At 31.9% G+C, this 22,066-nt stretch overlaps 1 protein-coding gene across 1 annotated transcript in view; it reads left to right on the forward strand.

Moving 5' to 3' along the window:
* Positions 1 to 22,066, forward strand: part of LOC127730102 (contactin-like) — a 75,288-nt gene that overhangs the window by 18,997 nt on the left and 34,225 nt on the right. Inside the window, exons 8-14 of the mRNA XM_052238214.1 lie at positions 703 to 856; positions 3,380 to 3,475; positions 6,827 to 7,060; positions 8,905 to 9,013; positions 13,863 to 14,062; positions 14,642 to 14,911; positions 18,084 to 18,362. Coding sequence (XP_052094174.1) covers positions 703 to 856; positions 3,380 to 3,475; positions 6,827 to 7,060; positions 8,905 to 9,013; positions 13,863 to 14,062; positions 14,642 to 14,911; positions 18,084 to 18,362 — 1,342 coding nt within the window. The remainder of the gene's footprint in view (positions 1 to 702; positions 857 to 3,379; positions 3,476 to 6,826; positions 7,061 to 8,904; positions 9,014 to 13,862; positions 14,063 to 14,641; positions 14,912 to 18,083; positions 18,363 to 22,066) is intronic.

A 22,066-nucleotide genomic window follows, 5' to 3' on the forward strand; every position in this document is an offset into this window, starting at 1 on the left:
GTGATGATTTTGTGCAGAGTTATGGTCCTTGGACTTAGAAAATTCACAGTTTACACCATGACAAGTTATAGATCAAATTAGCATTTTGTTCCAGTACAATGAATTTTTAAATGGTAGGGGACTATGTATTGCCATGCAATACTCTCAGAATGCTTGTTATTTTTATTTTCTGAAAGCACATAATAAGAGCAAGTTCTCATATTTATCTTAAAATTCTTCAATTGTTTTTTTTTATACCACACAAAATTGGGTTTTCCATGTATAATTTTTTTCCAAATCTGACAATTTTGCAGAACCTGTAGCTTGAAAAAAGCATGATGTAAACTACATTTTGGCGACTTATTAAAAAATTATATGGATTTTAATTTAGACATTTAACTACCTTAAATTGAAAATTAAAAGAAATCATTTTTATGCAAATCTTTTTAATTTTTTTCATCCTGAGAAACCATTACTATAGAAACATTCATTTTTCTTGCAGTTAACATTTTATGGTTTTGTGTTTAAATATGATTTCAATGGGATAAATTTTCGTGGTTTCTAAAATAAAAGTAATTTGTCGGTTAAAATTTCTCTTGGGTTTAGATTTCATGGTTATTTTCTATCCGCAGAATAAACTAAAATTAAAACCCCAATGACAATTTCTGTTTTTACCATATATATGTGCAAGGTTAGGAAAATTTTTAATTTCTTTGATTGAAGGTGAGTGCTTCAACTGACAATAGGTACACAATGACAAATGGAAAGCTATCAATACAGGATCCTGATGAAGCCAAGGATGCATCAACTTACCAGTGTCAAGTTTCTAATGAGATTGGAACAGTCATAAGTAACCCAGTCCAATTGGCCTTTGGAAGTAAGTTTGTTCATTAAGCATGACATGTAGAATTACTTTTTTTCTTTGAGAGAATACATTTAAGATAGAGTCTTTTTTTGTAACTGAAAATTTTTAATTTAACTCAGCAGTTATGTAATATTCTAAGTTCAAAAATACAAAAATGTACATTCTATGTATTGCTTATAAGATAGATCAGTATTCATGTACTTAAACTTGTTCAATGGCAACCAGTGTCAAACATAAGTCAACACGAACTATATTTTACAAAAGAATTTTTATGCCCCCGCCGTAGCGGAGGGGGCATTAAGTTTTACCCTTGTCCGTCTGTACGTACGTCCGTCCGTACGTCCCGAAATTGGTTTCCGTTCTCTAACTTGAGTTTGCCTCAACCAAATGTTCTGAAACATATACACAATGCTTATTACCACAAAACACAGATCAAGTTTGAATTATGGTGGCGTCACTTTAACCGATCTAGAGTTATGCCCCTTTATAAAAGGAAATATTGCAAAATTTTTAGTTTCCGTTCTCTAACTTAAGTTTGCCTCAACCAAATGTTATGAAACTTATACAAAATGCTTATTACCACAAAACACAGATCAATTTTGAATTTTGGTGGTGTCACTTGAACCGATCTAGAGTTATGCCCCTTTATAAAAGGAAAAATTGCAAAATTTTTATTTTCTTCTAAATATCAAGTTTATATAATATTTTTTTAAAATTGGAGTTATCTTCCTTTGACCATGATTATAGTTGAATCAACTACAATCAATGCTTTATACAATGCAATGTTTAATTTTGACTTCCACTGATAAAACACAGATCAAGTTGAATTTGGGTAGTGTCACTTTAACCATTATTGAGTTATGCCCCTTTATAAATAGAAAGATTGCAAAATTTTTTAGTTTCCATTCTGTAACTGAAGTTTTCCCCAGCCAAACATTATGAAACCTATACACAATATTCATTACCACAAAACTCAGTAAGGATCAAGTACAATTTTTTTGTTTCAGTTCTCTAACTTGAGTTTGCCTCAACCAAATGTTATGAAACTTATACACAATGCTTATTACTACATAATACAGATTAAGTACGAAATTAGGTGGCAACACTTTTACCATTCTAGAGTTATGTCCCTTTATAAATATAAATATTGCTGAATTTTTTAGTTTGTCTCAACCAAATGTTGTAAAACTTATACACAACGTTCTAGAGTTATGCGTGTTTACAAATAGAAAAATTGCTGAATTTTTAGTTTCTGTTCTCTACTTAAGTTAGCCTCAACCAAATGTTATGAGACTTACACACAATGCTTATTACCACAAAACTCAGATCAAGTTCAAATTTGGGTAGCGTCACTTTTACCGTTCTTCAGTTATGTCCCTTTATAACTATATGATATGCAAGCGGGGGCATCATCTGTGTCCACTAGTGGACACTATCCACATTTATTTTTTTAATGTTTTCATATATTTAATGAAATGAGAATTTTAACAGATATCTAAAAGGTACACTGGGTACATCTTAGAGAATGTATCAGAAGGCCAGTATCCACTTAAAAATGTATGAGTTTGACACACTGGGTTGGGTCAAAATCCTGTTCCAAGGATGAAAAGATATAAAAATTTATATTTGAACAGTTTTTACACATACAGTCAAACCTGCCTTAACGGTCACCTCGTTTCGGCGGTCACCTGCCTCTAATGGTCACTTTCAGACCCTCCCAAACATTTTCTCTATATAGTTACTCAAACCAGTGGTCACCTGTCTAACGCGGCCAGCAGTCACCTATTTGTTGCACAAAATCTTCATTTCGACTTTTAACAACGGTCATTTCAATGTTTTTAACTACCGAAATAATCATGCTGAAAAATATTTGTGTTCTGTATCGAAGTCAAAATGAAAATCGGAACCATTTGCAACCGAGATTCTGCAACAGGAGGTGAATTCGTGAATTCCTCATGTTCCACTCCTTTCCATTTTCATTGAAAACCGTATCACTGACTAATTTCTCCACGAATATTAAAAAATTTGAATTTTTTCTTCATGTTTACAGTGCCTGAATCCGCCATTTTTTTTATTTCATTGACGCAAGAACCATAAATCTACCGATTGAAAAGACTTAAACAATTTGCCCCAATCCCAACCATAGGCGATCTAGCATTCAATTTTTTTTTCAGAACCTCATTTCAAAGGTCACCTCTCTTGAGCTGTCACTTTTGATACTTCCCAAGAGTGAATGCTTAATACAGGTTTGACTGTAATTTAAAGTATCTTATGAATCATATTATTTGGAAAAAAGATGCAAAAGGAATATCACAGAAATAGCTCTTTCCTTTTGCCATAAGTTTGTTTAGAACTTTTTTTGGCACAAAATGAAATTTTGAAGGACAACCTGAATTAAAAAAAATACATCTTTATTCAGTAATGTAATTACTAGCTAGGACTAAAGAGATATGTTGCCTTTACCTGGGGAACCTAATCCTCTGACTGACCATTTGTATTTGTACAAAACCTAAATGTACCTTGTTATATTCATAGGTCTTGGAGAATTTTCCAATGTAAAAGATGCACCAGTATTTGCCAATGCATATGAAGGAAGTGTCATACACTGTAGCCATATCAAGGCTGATCCAGGTAAAATTCAACAGTACCTAGATATGAAAGATAATTACTCAGATTACAGTCAATGTTCAAATTATTAAAAATTTGTATTCAATTAAAGTTAAAATATTTATGGAAAGAAGTAGTTATAAAAATAAGAAGATGTGGCAAGGCTTCCAAAATGGTCATATATTCTGGACATTTGTATAATGTCCGGTAAAATTCCGGCTAGGCAAAGCATGAAACGGTCATCTATTATAGTTTTCAAGGCTTTCTTAAGAGACGGTCATTTTAACATAATTCGCGATCTTTTTGACCCAACCTTTTGCCTTTAACAGCCATACATAATGACACATTTCTGGTCATAAAAGTGACATAATCCTTAAGTTCTATCAAAACAACCCCTACTTTAATACCTTCTCATTTAAACAAGGCTAATTAGTTGTCGAACAGCTGAAATTTACCTGTTCAGGTGACAGGTAAACTATTTTGAACCGGACATTGATGGGTCTATTCAAAGTTATTTTCTTACATTTCAGTGGTTTGCATCTAATTAATTTAGTCAAAAAGATTTAAATTATCAGAAATACGTTTACAAATATGATTTGATGAAAAAATTAAAAAGGTGAAAATGAAAAATTGTCATTACCACGTTGTTTGAACCAGAGACATGACACTGTTTGAACTAGTACACATGTGCGCAGGTGTGAAATTTAATTATGCATCCTAATTTCTTCAAAAAATGCTTAAATTGTCATTGATTCCTTTATCTCACGTTTATTTCGAATATTTTCTTGAAGAAAGAGCTACTTACACTCATTCATGCTTTGCAAACGTACCCAGAATTTACGTATCCGACTCTGGTCCATGTTTTACCATTGTCAAGATAACATCCGGTATTAGATTTAAAAACAAAAGTAAAGTTTTTGACAACGTTAGTTTGCACAAATAAAGAGTCTAAGGCAGATATAAGTACGCTGATGTTGCACACTTCGAATGATGCACTACCAATTTAACAGTTTACCGGTACGTCAGAACTTCGAATTTGAATCAAAGAAAGTTTAATATCGGTTTTTTTTTATGTCAATCATTGGGATGGCCAACTTGGCAACTGATTACCATAATTGCCTTTTGTTTATTTTGTCTTAAGGGATTTAATTCGGGATAATATATAAAATGTCCGGCTGGCTAAGAATAATTTTGGAAGCCCTGAGATGTGGTATGATTGCCAATGAGACAACTCTCCTCAAGAGACCAAATGACACAGACATTAACAACTATAGGTCATCGTACAGCATTCAACAATGAGCAAAACCCATACTGCATAGTCAGCTATAAAAGACCCTGAAATGACAAATGTGAAACAATTCAAACGAGAAAAATAACAGCCTAATTAATGTACAAAATAATGAACGAAAAACAAATATGATACACAGCAACAAATGACAACCACTGAATTACAGGCTCCTGACTTGGGACAGGCACATACAGAATGTGGCGTGGTTACACTATTTTGAAGGCGCCAACCCTCCCCAACCTGGGACAGTGGTGTAACAGTACAACATAAGAACAAACTATAAAAAAGCAGTTGAAATAGGCCTAACTCATCAGATGGATACAAATAGAAATACATCTAACAAAAGCACAGAGTGGACGTGGCAGGGTACTGTAATCCCCACAACAAAAAGACTAAGTACAGATCCGAGAGTACTCACAGATCTGTCATATAGTTCAAAGTCAATAACAACTAATGAAAAAAAAAAATCGTGCATCTAAGACTAAAATATCAATAAGTATACATCCAACATCCAATGGATTTAGAGTAAAGACGTCATTAACAGTCACAGAAAAACATGACCTTGTGTGATCCCTATTTTCAGCTTAAAATTTAAATTAGAATTTATTGGTCAATATCACAATGAATCATAGCTAAGACATTGACAATATAGGAAATACGTCTTATTGTTAAAAATATTTTGTACAAGCGTTCTTTTCATGACTTAGCAAATAGCCAAAACTTTGATTTTCCAAGAAAATTCAATGAAAACAGGTCAATTTTCAATGATTTTAAGGACTGGAATATTTAAAGAGCACATGCATCAATAAAAAGATCTTTTGATATTACTGTAAACCAACTTTTTTTTGGTGGATATTTTTATTCGCATTTACCCCTTTCTTGGCTACTTCGTGGCGTTTTGATTTTGCGATTTTCAAAGGAGAAGGTCCGATAAGGGCTAATTTCGGCCTACAATTCGGAGTACATCTGATAAAAGATTTTTGACATTTTTGAAACACTCCAGTGTCTACTTAAGTCGATTCAATTAGTCTATGTTAAAGATTTTAACCAATTTGATCATTAAAGACTCAAATTCAAGCTTAAATATGAAAAATCTTTCAACTATGCCATAAAACGTCACTTTTCAGATGGCTTTTGTCTAAAATGGATGTGGCCGCATTCGTGTTCAGTCTCAACATTTATATATGTTATGTATTATCATTAAATACACCATATATTTAAATATTAAGACTGAACACAAGTGCGGCCACTTCCATTTTAGACAAAAACCGTCTTACAATTAACACAAATGCTAAAATTGTGAAAATTTCAGTATTTTTGCATGAAAAAAGGATGCTAGTACCTGATGCATGTTCATTGTATTGTCAAAAACAGCCCATATTCATGTAACACAAGTATTCTACTTTCCAATAAATAGCTATAAGTGACATTTTTAACTACTTTGTAAAATCGCTATATTTTGGGGCCAAAAAGGGGTCTTACCGGACCTACTCCTTTTCTTGATGTAGTTCAATCAAATATTTCAAGAAATTAAGATAAGCCAACTTTATGTAGTTTTCCATCCATATTTCTTGGGTGAAAACATTGGCTGCAGTAAAATAGCAACAAAAAGTGTTTAGAGAAACTTTCTTATAGCTATTTGCATAAAACATCAAGTATAAAGTTGTTATTTTGTTAATCCAAAATATGCTCAAAATTTTATACCAAAAAAAAAGGGGGAAAAAGAGATTTTAACAAAATACACTAATTTCATCATGGCTTGGTCATTAAATGTGAAATTTTTATTTATTCCCTTAACACCTAATACCTAGGTAATGTTGGAAAAAATTTAAAACCATGTATGATAACTTAAAACTTTTCACTTTATTTGGGACCAAATAGGGACAACTATTGCCCTACTCATTTATTGATTTTTTTTTTTTTATGAAATGCATTGAGAAAAAAATAAATCATAATTATGATAACTGATCATTCATATATGCACAACTAAAGATACAATAAACTTTTGATATAGTTTCATGTAAATATAGAATAAAACTTGATGAAATATTTGTATTAATTAGACCATGTCTGTTTATTACTTACAGCTGCTACTTACATGTGGCTAAGAGGAAATCCACCAAGGGAGATAATAACTGAAACGACACCATATACCTTCATGTCTGCCAATGGTAGACTGTATTTCTCAGAGGTGACATTGATTGATGCTTTAGACTATTACTGCCAGGTGTCATTGACTAGTTTGACAACTTCTTCTCTAGGAACATCTCAAGCCCCTAGTAGAGTCAGCAGGCCTATCACAATGATAGTTAGGCAAAAAGGTAAAACATAATATTTCAGTTATGACCACTGCTTTTAATTGCATAACCAAAATCTGAAAGACAAATAAACTATTTAAAAAAAGGCTAGAAAAGTTGATTTTCATTTTGTGACAGGTTTTAATGACATTTATTATTGTTATTTGATCTCCCAGTTTTAATGCCCCCGCCACAACGGAGGGGGCAATAAGTTTAACCCTTGTCCATCTGTACGTCCGTTCTCTAACTTTAGTTTGACTCAACTAAATGTTATGAATCTTACACAATGCTTGTTACCACCAAACAGGGCAAACACTGATCAAGTTCAAATTTTAATGGTTTCACTTTCACTGTTCTTGAGTAAGGTCCCTTCATAAATGGAAAAAATGCTAAATTTTCCGTTTCCGCACTCTTAAGTTTGTCTAACTCAAATGTTATGAAACATATATACAATGCTTATTACCACCCAACACAGATGAAGTTCGAATTTTCGAATTTGGGTGGCGTCACTTTCACTGTTCTAGATGTTCTTAAGTTATGTCCCTTTATAAATGGAAAAATTACTGTATATTTACAAGCAGGGGCATCTGTATCCCATGGACACATTCTTTATTTATTAACAAAGATATATATTATATTAAAGTAATCCATCCAGAAAGTTTTTTCTCCAGGATTACTTCAAAATAATTATATTACATCAATATTTCATTAAAAATTCTATCATTCTGATTGGCAGAGGACAATCATGTGGTATTTTAAAGTGATGTTTTATAGTGATGTTTTATGTCCCAATAATTACTGCACATGCCCTCAATGACACTATATTTTTGGTTTGAAGTACTTTGCTTAAAACTACAAAAGCATCTAATACTTAATTCAAGTTTGTCATGATGCTTGGAATGAAGGAATCAGTTTTCAGAGAGCTTAACCCTTCCTTAATTACCGGTTCTGATATTTACATTATTGCATTAATCATTGCAGATTTTCTTATAGATGCAGTTTGTTATATTGTATTATAGTGTTATTAACTGGCTGTTTCTGTATTGGCCCTGTTATAGATTCGAGGTTACCGGTAGCTGTATTGGAGAGTCGAGGGCCAATACAGCTAATCGAGAATCTATAACAGGGCCAATACAGAAACAGCCAGTTCATAACACTTTCATGAAATGATTTTAATTCTTTTAATTAGAATAAACCAAGAAACTTTCCGTGAAGAAGATACAGAATTTCATATCTGAACTTGTCTTTTCGCATTCACGTCCATGGATTTTTTGTCAACATTGTCAGATGTAATTTCTGATTTCTCATCCAAGTACTTAATAATAATTATGATATTACAATTCATTTTATCTAGCAAATATAAAGTAGCTGGGAAGAATAAATCAGGCAGTTTAACTATTCTTACTTTTGGATCGTCTGCGTTCTGATGATTGATGAACAGAATTGAAACAGTGTCAATAATCGAAAGTCGTACTCGAAAAGGCTGTGAAATATTTCCGTTTCAAGACTTCAAGACGTTACAAAACACTGAACATCATTTAAACTTTTTATTTTATGATTTTAAGTTATAAAAAATATAATACAAATGTTTTTTATGCATAACGATACGTCCAAAGTTAAGTAAGGCGTAAGAAAATTGAAACGGGAAGTGAACCTCCCGTATTAGCCCATGGGCCAATACGGCTTTTTTTCGTATTGACCCTGTCCGAAAAGCAATATTAACTCTTGATTTATATCGACAGGGCAACGTCATCAGTATTGAACATGCTGATTTATTCCTATTAGGGCTGATTTGCTCATATCATTTAATAATGCATGATATGTAGGTTTTGCTTATTTATAAAAAAATGATTCACTATATTTTTCAGCTCCTATGACCAACTGGGGACCAGATATACAAGATGATTTTATATATGTGTCACCAGAACGTCCATTGAAAGGATTTAATGTCAGAATGGAATGTTTTGCTTATGGATCGTAAGTATCATTATACAACCTCTGCGAAAGGAGGGCAATATTCTAGTTAACGTCTGTCCATCCCTCCCAAAAATTTTGTTATCTTCTCAGGAAGCTTAACCCTTCCTTAATTATAATAAGCTTCGTTGAAACCAATAGGCTGGAAAAATGTGTGTGAGCAAAGGCATGCAGAATGACATGTTCTCAAAAAGGAAAATAAAATCAAAACTGCCATTCAATATTGTATAACAAAGGTACAGCATAAATAGATATCTAAAGACCAAACTTAAAATCTTCTTTTTCTTCTTTAATTTAAATGTGATATTAGAAATTAAAAAACTTTATCAGGCAAATAAAGAGAAGAAAATAAATCACCATTTATTATTAGTCTACAATGGGCAACCAGGGGCTCTAGTATTTATGAAAGTACTTTTTATCTGTGGATATCAACCTTTATAGTTTGAGCAAAAGGTACATGTGTGTGCATTCTTAAATTCGTGGATTTTAGTTTACTGAAAAAAATCGAGTGAAGAATTTGAAGCCATTAGAAATGAAGATTCTTGAAAATAATCATATTTTGTTTTATAATGATTTGTGGGACATTTTGAAATTAGGTGTTCATTTTCCCCTAATTGTATTTGTTGTCATTACCGACAATATTCAGCAAATTTTTAATAAAATAATTGCTTTCGGAAATAAGCTGATTAATCTATGATTACAAATTGTCTCGATTGAAGGAAATTGCAGAGCACACATTTTAGTTGTTGCACACTTGTAATCAGGAGTGTTGACAATTAATTAACCCGAGATGGAATAATCAACAGATTAAGGATCATCAAAGGTGTTAATTGGGTCATAACATGTCACTTCAAGAAAACAGTTACATAAAAAATGCTACAAATGCACTTTCAATTGTAGAATTAATTCTTATGAAATAAAATAGCAAGCCCATATATAAAATAAAAAAGCAAGCCCATATATGAAATTTTATTTTTTTAATGCCCCTGCCGTAGCGGAGGAGGCATTAAGTTTTACCCTTGTATATCTGTACGTACGTCCGTCTGTCCGTATGTCCCAAAATTGATTTAAGTTCTCTAACTTTAGTTTGCCTGAACCAAATGTTATGAAACTTACACACAATGCTTATTACCACAAAACACAGATCAAGTTTGAATTTTGGTGGCTTCACTTTTACCTTTCTAGAGTTATGTCCCTTTACAATTGGGATAAATTGCTGAATTTTTCATTTCCGTTCTCCAACTTTAGTTTGCTTCAACCAAATGTTATGAAACTTATACACAATGCTAATTTCCACAAAACACAAAATCAAGTTTGAATTTTGGTGGTGTCACTTTTACCGTTCTAGATTTATGCCCCTTTACAAATGGAAAAATTGCTGAATTTTTCGTTTCCGTTCTCCAACTTTAGTTTGCCTCAACCAAATGTTATGAAACTTATACACAATGCTTATTACAACAAAACACAGATCAAGTTTGAATTTTGGTGGCGTCACTTTTACTGTTCTAGAGTTATGCCCCTTCACAAATGGAAAAATTGCTGAAATATTTGTTTCTGTTCTCTTACTTTAGTTTGCCTCAACCAAATTTTATGAACCTTATGCACAATGCTAATTACTACAAAACACAGATAAAGTTTGAATTTTGGTGGCATCACTTTTACCGATCTAGAGCTATGCCCCTTTACAAATGGAAAAATTGCTGAATTTTTTCGTTTCGGTTCTCTAACTTAAGTTTGCCTCAACTAAATGTTATGAAACTAATATACAATGCTTATTACCACAAAACTCAGATCAAGTACAAATTTGGGTTATGTCACTTTTACAGTTCTTGAGTTATGTCCCTTTATAACTTTATATGCAACAGGGGCATCATCTGTGTCCCATGGACACATTCCCCATTTATTTTTGTATGAGAATTATGAGAAGAAAACTGAACACTTTGTCATCGCATATCATCACTGGAAGTATGACTTTTGTCGATCAAAACTAGTTTTTCATGAGAATTAAAAGGTTCAAAGTCATACAGTTTAGGTTTCTAAAGATTAAAAATGGGTAAAATCATGTCTAAAGTTGTATATATATATAGTTATAAGTGTGTTTGCTGATATTCGATGTATTCTCTTAATTATATATCTGTATCCATGTAGATCTTTATATGTCATGATTTGGACAATAGTTGTTATATTTCGTTATTCACTTAAATTTGTTGATAAAGCCATCCAAGAAACCACAAAAATTGGAACCCCATGAATAAAAGTATGTTCACAGAAAAAGTTTTTGATTGAAATCTATTTTTCTAGGTTCAGGTTTTCCTTCAAATAATGTTTTAAAGCATTTAAATCTGTCAATATCACTTGCATTTTGTTTGGTAAATATGATGTTTTATAAGCAAAATAATCTTTTGTGTTAACAAAAATCAATTTGATATTTTTAAAGTAACCAAATCTGGGTTTCCACTGGCTCAGTTTTCTTTTCCACCACCTCTTTCACCAAAACAATATATTTTTCGCCACTTTCAATCTTTTTTCGCTAACTAAAATAATCATATTTTACGTTTAAAATTCTTTTCAACAACAAAAAAATCAGTTTGCGACAATGTTGTCTATTAGAATTCATCATATCTATTTTTATACGACCGCAAAAAATTTGCATTCTTATATATAATGCTATCATGTCGTCATCGTCCGAAGACAATAACTTTTGTTTAAGTGAACGGATCTCTATGAAATTTTACCAGAAGGTTCAAGACCTCAAAAAGAAGGTTTGCATTTTGGGGGTTATGGTACCAACAGTTTAGGAATTAAGGGCCAAAAAGAGGCCAAAAACATGCATTTTTGTAGTTTCCAGACTATAACTTGTGTGTAAGTGTATGGATCTCTCCGAAATTGTACCACAAGGTTCCATATCACAAAGGGAAAGCTGGGATTGAGTTTAGGGGTAATTGCCCTAAACGTTCAGGAATTAGGGGCAAAAAAGGACCAAAAACAAGCATTTTTCTAGTTTCCAGATTTTGGATATCAGACCATACTAGGTAAATTAAATGTCCCATTTCAAATTTTTAAGATCTTTGACCACATTTTTTTTCTGTCAGAAACCTATATTATGTCAAAAACTTTATCACAATCCAAATTCAGACCGTATCAAGCTTGAATATTGTGTCCAAACTTGCCCCAACTGTTCAGGGTTCGACCTCTGCTGTCGTATCAGGCTGCGCTCAGCGAAGCATTTTATTAAATCTAACTTGAAATAGATAGACACTCAATAATAACAAACATTTATTTTTTAAAAGATACTGTAAAATTGCAATATAGATCATGAAATCACAGTTTTTTACTTCTACGAACACAGGATTCATCAATAAGTTTATCAAATACCTCCCAACTTATTGAAGGATAAAGACTAAAGTCAGAGATTTTTCTTACTTTTGAATACATTTCTTCATAACAACCGTTTCCTTTTAGGGACCATGGTCAAAGGAAAAAGTCAAGACATAAAACTATGCTTCAAACATGTCTGTCGCTAAAATGATTGTACAGAACCCACTTCAAAACAATTATTTCTATCAAAGTAAAAGGATAAAGTTCAAAGTCAGAGATTTGTCTTATTTTTGAACATTTTCGTCATAACAACAGTTCTTGTTAGGAACATGGTTTAAACATGTGACGCCATTTTACCACACCATTTCATTAAACAATACAATCAACACCTTTATTAATTAGTCCATTGTTGCCGATATCTATAAAATGCAATCAGCTGATTATTGATTTTCTTTCAAAATCTTAACGAGTTCAAGGTAAATTCCCAGTATTGCCTGATCAGGGAAAAAGTCTGAGAAACCTGAAAAAAGTAAACAAGATGGACGAAGTGGAACCGTTTTATTTCTTTCACCAAATTCTTTCGCCAATAATGAATTTTAATCGCCAGTGGAAACCCATCTTCGCTAGCCAATGGTTACGATCCACTTCCCTCCTCTCCACCCTTGGCAGATTAAGCCAACATTTGTGATAACAATGTTGCGCCATCTATCGGTAGTTTAAAGTCCTAATACATTATTCTTGACCAATGGTAGCACTTGAACTCTTCAATTTGGAGGTAAAAACACGGTAGCGTCTAGATTCTACACACTTAGTAAAGCAGGAAACGAAAATATACGTTGACATTAATGCATTTGTGCAAGAAACATACAAAGGAACTTCTATTAGTTGATTAAAAACATTCAAATTGTCACTAAATATAGTCGTATGTTTAGGGATGTAAAGACTTGTTGCACAATAAGCACGTGGCAATTGTTTACATACACTTTCTACATTTACATGTGATCATGTTATAGGCGCTTTTTGATTGGATGCAGTGAGTTTCGACTGCAACCAATGAAAATCATTACCTTGTGTCTCCGAAATTATATCTCAATCTGCCAAGGGTGGAGAGGAGGGAAGTGGATCGTAACCCTTGGCTAGCGAAGATGGTGGAAACCCTGCCAAATGAAACAATTTGAATATTCAGAGCAGTTCAATATTTGTCATTTAAAAAATCGAATAATTTAGTGGATGCCAGAAACTGGAGACCACATGTCAACTTCATAGTAAATATTCTATGGTCTTGGGTTCTTAAGTGCAGAATGTACATATATTACTATTGTTACATTAATGTATCTTTGATTATCTACACCAAGATCATTCAGGACAGTTTTTATGGCCTTTCAAAAATAAAATAAGTATTTTAGTCTTTGACCCATTATCTGTCTGAGACGCACAAAAATTTAGAAACAAAATGACATACAGTTTAAATCGAAATATAATGAAAATTAACAAAGCTTTACAAAAACAATCTTTAATTTTGTGTGTGTTTCAGAGCAGTGAACTATGGTTCCACCTGGAGATATCAATGGTCAAGACCTGGAGGCCAAATACCTCAAAATGCCAAATTTAGTGACTTTAACCGTGTCATGACAATTGAGAATTCTCAACCAGAAGATGAAGGAAATTACTTGTGTATTGTGTCCAGAGGGACAACAGCCAGCAGTCAAAAAAATTTGTATCTTCGTCTTTATGGTATATTTTATATATTGTTTTAGGTCAATGCAAGGCATTCCAAGCCAAATAATACATTTTTTTTTTATCTGGAACAAAAAAATGAGAAAGATCTTCAGACAAATTTGTTTTTCTAACTGATATTTAATGATTTAAACAAATGGTAATTTGCTTTAATGGATTGTGGTAAAGATAAATTATTATACATAAATCTTTATGTTTGATGTATGCGTCTAGAAAAAAATTGCATTGGATTATGTGGCTCAATCCAATCAGAATTTTTTTTTTTTTTAGCACAAATTAAAAAAGACTTCAAAGGGATGCTAATTGTGAGAAAATATTATAGAGAATGGATTTTATTCATGTACTGTCAATTCAAAAAATTTTGCAATGTTTTTGCAAAAGTTGTGTCAGACAGGATAGTTTTCGAAAGAATATAAAATTGCAATTTTAATTTTGATAGCATTATTAATTTTGTAGGCTGCATTTCCTAAAATCACCATAATTAATGTCACATTTTTATCTGTAGCTCAACAATCTCAAAAACAAAACACATGCAAAAATTTCTGGATTTACAGTAGTTTTAATTGTTTTTTTTAGCTGTGCCTTATTACTTAGTTCCATTACGACCACAACACGTAGATCTTGGCAGTGACTTAACATGGAAATGTGAAGCATCAGGATATCCTTACCCTACATATAGTTGGTACAAAGATGGAAAACTGATAGAGATTATTCCAGGGGAAATTAATGTTGCTGGAAATACCTTAACGATTTTCAACTTACAACTAAAACACAATGGAATGTATCAGTGTGCTGCAGAAAACTACTTAGGAACTAGTATGAGTGAAGCACAACTTAGAGTCTTAGGTGAGTGTAAATAAAAGTTAAACATAATGGAAAGTATCAGTGTTCTGCAGAAAACTACCTAGGAACTAGTATGAGTGAAGCGCAACTAAGAATCTTCAAGGTGAGTGTAAATAAAAGTCAAACATAATGGAATGTATCAAGTGAGCTGCAGAAAACTTCCTAGGAACTAGTATGAGTGAAGCGCAACTTAGAGTCTTAGGTGAGTGTAAATAAAAGTCATACATGCTGAATCATACTTGGAATCATTTTTATTGTCGAGCCTGTGACTTCTTTTCAGAAAGCTCGACATAGGGATAGTGATCTGGTCGTGGCGTTAACTAACTACTTTTAAAAGCTTTATATTTCAGAAGGTGGAAGACCAGGATGCTTCATACTGTGTATATAGATACCTTATGTTATGAAGTTTCCATCTGTCATATGTCCATTGTCCTTGACTTCATTTTTATAGTTCAGTGACTACTTGAAAAAAAAGTTAAGATTTTTTGTAATGTTTATTTCTCTCTTATTATGAGTAATAGGATAGCTATATTTAGTATGTGCATACCTTGCAAGGTCCTCATGCCTATCAGACAGTTTTCATCTGACCTCGACCTCATTTCATGGATCAGTGAACAAGGTTAGGTTTTCGTGGTCAAGTCAATATATCAGATACTATAAGCAATATATCTACTATATTTTGTGTATGGAATGATTTTAAGGTGTACATGTCCAACTGGCAGGTGTCATCTTACCATGACCTCATTTTCATGGTTCAGTGGTTAAAGTTAATTTTTGTGTTTTGGTCTGTTTTTCTTATACTATATGCAATAGGTCAGCTATATTTGGTGTGTGGAAATATTTTTACGATGTACATGTCAGTCTGGCAGGTTTTATTTGACCTTGACCTCGTTTTCACGGTTTATTGCTCAGTGTTAAGTTTTGTGTTTTGGTCTGTTTTTCTTAAACTGTTATGCAATAGGTCAACTATATTTGGTGTATGGAATGATTTTAAGGTGTATAGGTCTGGCTGACAGGTATCATCTGACCTTGATCATTTTATGGTTCATTGGTTAATGTTAAGTTTTCATGGTTAAGTTTGTTTCTTAGATACTATAAGCAATAGGTCAACTATATTTGGTGTATGGAATGATTTTAAGGTGAATATGTCTGTCTGGCAGGTATCATCTGACCTTGATCATTTTATGGTTCATTGGTTAATGTTAAGTTTTCATAGTTAAGTTTGTTTCTTAGATACTATAAGCAATATGTCAACTATATTTAATGCATAGATTGATTGTAAGGTGTACATGTCTGTCTGGCATGATTCATCTGACCTTGACCTCTTTTTCATGGTTTATTGGTCAATGTTAAGTTTTCCTGGTTAAGTTTGATTCTTAGAAACTATAAGCAAAAGGTCAACTATATTTGGAGTATGGAATGATTGTAAGGTGTACATGTAATTTAAATTTGGTTTATCTAACCTGGACCTCATTTTTTTTTATCATGTTAAGTGTATGTGATACTCTTAGTAAAGCTTTATATTTAGGACTATCAACATAAAATCAATGGTCAGTAAAGCAGGCAAGACATATCAGCGTGTGCACTCTTGTTAGGACTATTTATATCAAATTTTGATGTGATGCAAAATTTTGGTATGTAAGTGAAAATTCTTGAAATAATACAAATATTTTTGACACATGCACACATTCTATTAAGGTAGATCATAGGTATATATTTCTTGAGATAGAATTTTCTTATACTTTGCCAAAATGAAGACTTTACTATGCTTTTTTCAAAAATATAATAAAAAGTATGGGTCACCGTACTATTTTCCAAGCTATGAGTCGTTGAAAATTGCCTAAATTTGGTTAGATTGTTCATGAAAAAACACATTTGTGTGCATAAAAAAAAATCTATGAGATAGAATTTTGAAATAAATTGTGAGAAGATAGGTTTATAATATGTTTTCAGAAAATAAAAAGAAAAAATGGTGTCACCGAACTTGTTTTCTTGCTACAAGTAAAAATTAAAAATTTCCCTATCAGTCCAATATATATTTTTTACTAAAAGAGTTATCTTCCCTGAAATGGCTTATTTGAAAAAATTTATTCTAAAAACACAAAATTTGATATTTGTTTAAATATTTTGAGTTATACAATAAATCACCAATTTTTATTTACATAAATAAACAGTCTAACCAATAAATTGTAAATCTGTCTATGAATTTGCAGATTTAGGCAAATAACTAGACCGATTTTGTACTGGAATTGTACAATCCAAGATGATGTATACCATGAATCTACCTTAAATACACACATTGTTTAGTTGATTTATAGAAGAAATTATATGAAATATTCTTTTAAAAAATTAGGGTTAAATTTATCTTCTTTTTATATCATATTGTAATTAGAAACAGAGAGAAACAGTGAACAGCATAAATGATCAGCAAAATAAGTTCTACACTGAGTTCATCATGTTCCAAATCATCATTTGATTCTTAATCGAAATATATATTGCCCTTTGATGCAAATTTTTTTTACCATTTTTTGTGTTTTTGACAAAAGTAGAAAACATGATCTATATATATATATATATACAGCAAAAATGATTGGCATAATAAGATCTACTATTTAGTCACATTGACTGACATCATCAGTTGACCGCTGCATTTTGATGAAAACTATGGTAGATACACATGAAATAAAAATTCAAAAAGAATTTGCAAGACAAAATCTACCGAAAAAAGAAATAGCGAAATTTGTAGGTTTTCTTTTTATTGGAGTTATTGTCCTTTTAAAGATTTTTGACCAAATTTAAGAGATTTTTTTACCTTATATCTTGAAAACTATAATAGATAGATTGAAACTTTAAAAAGCAAACATGATCAGCAAATCTAGATCTACTATTAAGTCACTGATTCAATTTGTCAATTGACTCCTTACAGGAGTTGTTGCCCCTAAATTGAAATATTTTTTTTCATTTTTGTCTAGTATCTTAAAATTATATTGGAAAGACAAAAACTCCAGCAAAGATTATCAGCAAGACAAGGTTTTGGTCAACACAGTTTCCTTTCAACACAAATATTCTTGTTGAATTGTACAATTTTATGCAAATATACCAGGTAAGCAATACAGGCTCCTTGAAGCCTCTGGTTAAGAGTTTTTTCTTTACCATGTGAAAATACTATTTTCAGCTTTCAAGCCAACTTTCAACAAGAAACCTTTACCAGAAGAAATTTATGGAGCTGTGAATGGAAACATAACAATTCAGTGTCGTCCTGAGGCAGCTCCTGCACCAACCATTGAATGGTATATAGGTGCCAGTCTAATATCATCTACTGACAAATTTAGACGAGAGCTAAATGGAGATTTGGTTATAACTGGTCTTGGTATGGCAGATGCAGGAGTTTATAGATGTAAAGCTACAAATGATTTAGGATCAACTGAAAGTGCAGGAAGACTGTTTGTTAAAGGTATGTCTATTTTAATGCTTGAACAAAATTTCACACACGTGTACACATTGGAATTATTATTAGTGTCATAAACTGGTTTATTCATTTTTGTAGACTAGAAAATAATTTATTTTTGCCAAAGGGATGTCTTTAAGGATGTACTTAGGTCAGGTTTAGGAATTTTTGTCAGATGTTTCGGACTCTTTGGTTTTTTTCCTATGATATAGGGTAAAATATTTTGCCTCGTAACACCCATTTTTATACATCCGCAAAAAAAAATTTTGGGATCGTATAATGGTATGATGTCATCATCGTCTGCATCTGCGTTGTCATCCGAAGACACATTGGTTTCCGGACAATAACTTTAGTTTAAGTGAATGGATCTCTATGAATTTTTTTTAAGAAGGTTCAATACCACAAAAGGAAGGTTGGGATTGATTTTGGGGATGATGGTCCCAACCGTGTAGGAATTTGGGGCCTAAAAAGGGGCATTTTTCTAGTTTCACGATAATAACTTGTGTATAAGTATTTCGATTGCTCTGAAATTGTACCACAATGTTTAATACCACAAGTAGAAGGTTGGGATTCATTTTAGGGGTTATGGGGGCCAACAGTTTCGGAATTAAGGGCCAAAAAGGGGCCAAAAACAAGCATTTTTCTAGTTTCCAGACAATAACTTGTGTGTAAGTGTATGGATCTCTCTGACATTGTACCACAAGGTTCCATATAACAAAGGGAAGGCTGGGATTGAGTTTGGGGTTAATTGCTCCTAACATGTAGGAATTAGGGGCCAAAAACAAGCATTTTTCTAGTTTCCAGACAATAACTTGTGTGTAAGTGTATGGATCTCTCTGAAATTGTACTACAAGGTTCCATACTACAAAGGAAAGGCTGGGATTGAGTTTTGGGGTTATTGCTCAAGGGGGGTTCAAAAAGTTGGGGGGCGGGGGGTGGGGAATTTTTTTCCCAATTTTTTAAGGGATTCATATTTTTTATTCAAAATTTTTATAATTTCGATTTTTGAAAAGTTTCAAGAAGAAATCTTCAATTGCACAGAATGCACAATGGATTTATAAGATCTTTGACCACAATTATTTTGTGTCAGAAACCTATATTATGTCAAAAATTTGATCACAATCCAAATTCAGACAGTATCAAGCTTGAATATTGTGTCCAAATTTGCCCCAACTGTTCAGGGTTCGAACTCTGTCGTCATATCAGGCTGCACTCAGCGAAGCATTTTATTATTTTCATATAAGACTTCAATAGCTCATAAAAGGTCGTTTACCAAAATTTAAGCAGTTTCTAGATTTCTTTTCTTTCGATTCGAGACCCAAATAATTCCAATGCAAAAATAAGGTAAAAGTCCGAGTCAGCCTTTTCCCACCATTTTTTAAAAAAATTAGATATCTCGGAAAGAAGCTCCATAACCCCTCAATATTTTTAGCTTATTTTGTTCCTTAGATAAAGCTCTTCTGACTTAAAGTATCAGTTTTGAATTCTAGATTTTTTTAATTTCACCTAAGTACATCCTTAAATAAATATTTTCTTCACACTTTTCTCAGAAACAACTGAACAGAATGACTTCATATTGGCTAGTGACTTGACAGTAATAAGTTGTATCATGTAAACACCATTTAGGTCTGTCAGATACTAAACTCCAGTTAGCAGATACTTTGAATTTTTCAATACAATTCAAAAATTGAATTCACATATTTCTCCAATGCTACTGAACACAATGACCATATTTGGTCAGCAGCATAACAGTGATATGTTGTAATGTGTGTGCTATATTTGGATCTGTCAGAAACCTTCCTGGTATCTGATACTTTGAATTATCAGTTGAGGTGTGCTAAGCATGTCAACATATGCATTCTTGTTCAATTTTTCTCACCTTATGACATGTGTTGTGAGCATTCAATAACGCGGTTTTACCTTTGTGTTAACGTAACGCACGTCGTTCCCGGCAAAATTGACAGTTGCCGATTTAGCGTTACGAAATTCCGCCAACATGTGGCATTCGAATAACATCTTTGTTTTCTAACTTGTTATTAATCCTACATTTCTTTAGTTACTTGTATTTATATGCTTTATATTGATAAATCCGTGTCGAGACGTATGAAATCGTGATTGCTTTCTTTATAATCCAATATTTACGTATGTATTGACAGTGATTTATATGATTAACCTTGACCAGTAGCGACCTATTTTCTTACGCGCAAGGATAAGGCGTGATAAGTATTATAAAAAGGGGATTTTCCGAATAGCAAAACGAATTTGAACTCATCTTTACAGAAACTTAATAGGTAAATACTTCACGCACGAAAATCACAGAAAACCGTTAAACATATTGTACTTTCATTCTTTGTAGTAATTTATAGTAATAATAATAATTTCTATTTCTTGAAATAGTAGTTTAGTTGTTATTTTATTTAGAAAACCTGGCTAATGTATTTCGAAAAGCTATTGAATAGAATAAATATCTACAGACTAAAGGTATTGTAAGAAAGATTGAGAACAATCTTTACACTGGTGGCAGCGAATTTAGTTTTCTTTTTAAAGAAAATTTTAAGAATCTACGTGAATATTTTATTAGGCACGCAATTGATAAGTAAAAATATTTTAAATTGTTACTGTCCATATTTGTTTACACTTAAAAAAAAACAAAACTGAACATAATAAAAAAGGACACTTCAACAAAAGGTGAAAGAAAAGAAAAGTACAGTTGGTGAGATTAATTAAGCTTATAGTATATCTTTCAGTAGTTTTAAATTCAACAAGGATAAATATAAATCCAAGTTGAAAAGAAATAATATAGTTAATCAAAATCTATGTCAGCAAGGATAAATTCTAATCCAAGTTGAAAATGTTATAATTATTAAATTTGAGTATATATCAACAAGGATAAATATGAATCTATAAGTTGAAATAAAATAGTTAAGGGGTATACATCAACAAAGATAAATTCTAATCTAAGTTGAATGTTAAAAGATAAAAAAATTTAAGTCAAATTTCAACAAGGATAAAATAAAATCCAAGTTGAGCTAGATTAATATTGAATACCATATTCAATAAGGATAAGCTTTAATCCAAGTTGAGTTTTAAAGTTAGCAGTCTATTTTTAACAGGAATAAATCTGAATCCAAGTTGAATAATAATATTATAACCATAATTTTTTCAATAGGGTCCAGTTGTAAAATTTATAGTCTATTTCAAAGTTGTAAATTAAATAGTCCATTTCATAAGCTTATTTTTTACAACAAGGATAAATATAAATCCAAGTTGTAGTTATAATAATTTTTCGATAGAGTCGAAGTTTTAAAAAAAAATATAGTCTATTTCGAAGTTGTAAATTAAATAGTACATTTCACAAAATAAGTTTTACAACAAGGATAAATATAAATCTAAGTTGTAGTTATATTTCATTAAGGTCAAAGTTGAATGTCTATAGTCTATTTCAAGTTTGTAATGTATATACTGTAGTCTATTTCACAAAGTAAGCATAGATTCATAATCCAAATTGTGTTTTAAAAGTAAGGCATAGGAAATTCTTTATCAATTTCAACAAGGATAAAAAGTCATCTAAGTTGAACAATTCTAAAAAAAAAGCACAAGATTAACAAGGATAAAATTTAATCCAAGTTGATTAGTAAATTGAAACTCTTGATTCCATTTAGCAGTCAAAAGTAAGATGTATAATTTGAGAAATAGACAACCTAGTATGT

The sequence above is a fragment of the Mytilus californianus genome, unplaced genomic scaffold (genome assembly GCF_021869535.1).
Source record: "Mytilus californianus isolate M0D057914Y unplaced genomic scaffold, xbMytCali1.0.p SCAF_2, whole genome shotgun sequence".
Taxonomy (NCBI): Eukaryota; Metazoa; Mollusca; class Bivalvia; order Mytilida; family Mytilidae; genus Mytilus; species Mytilus californianus.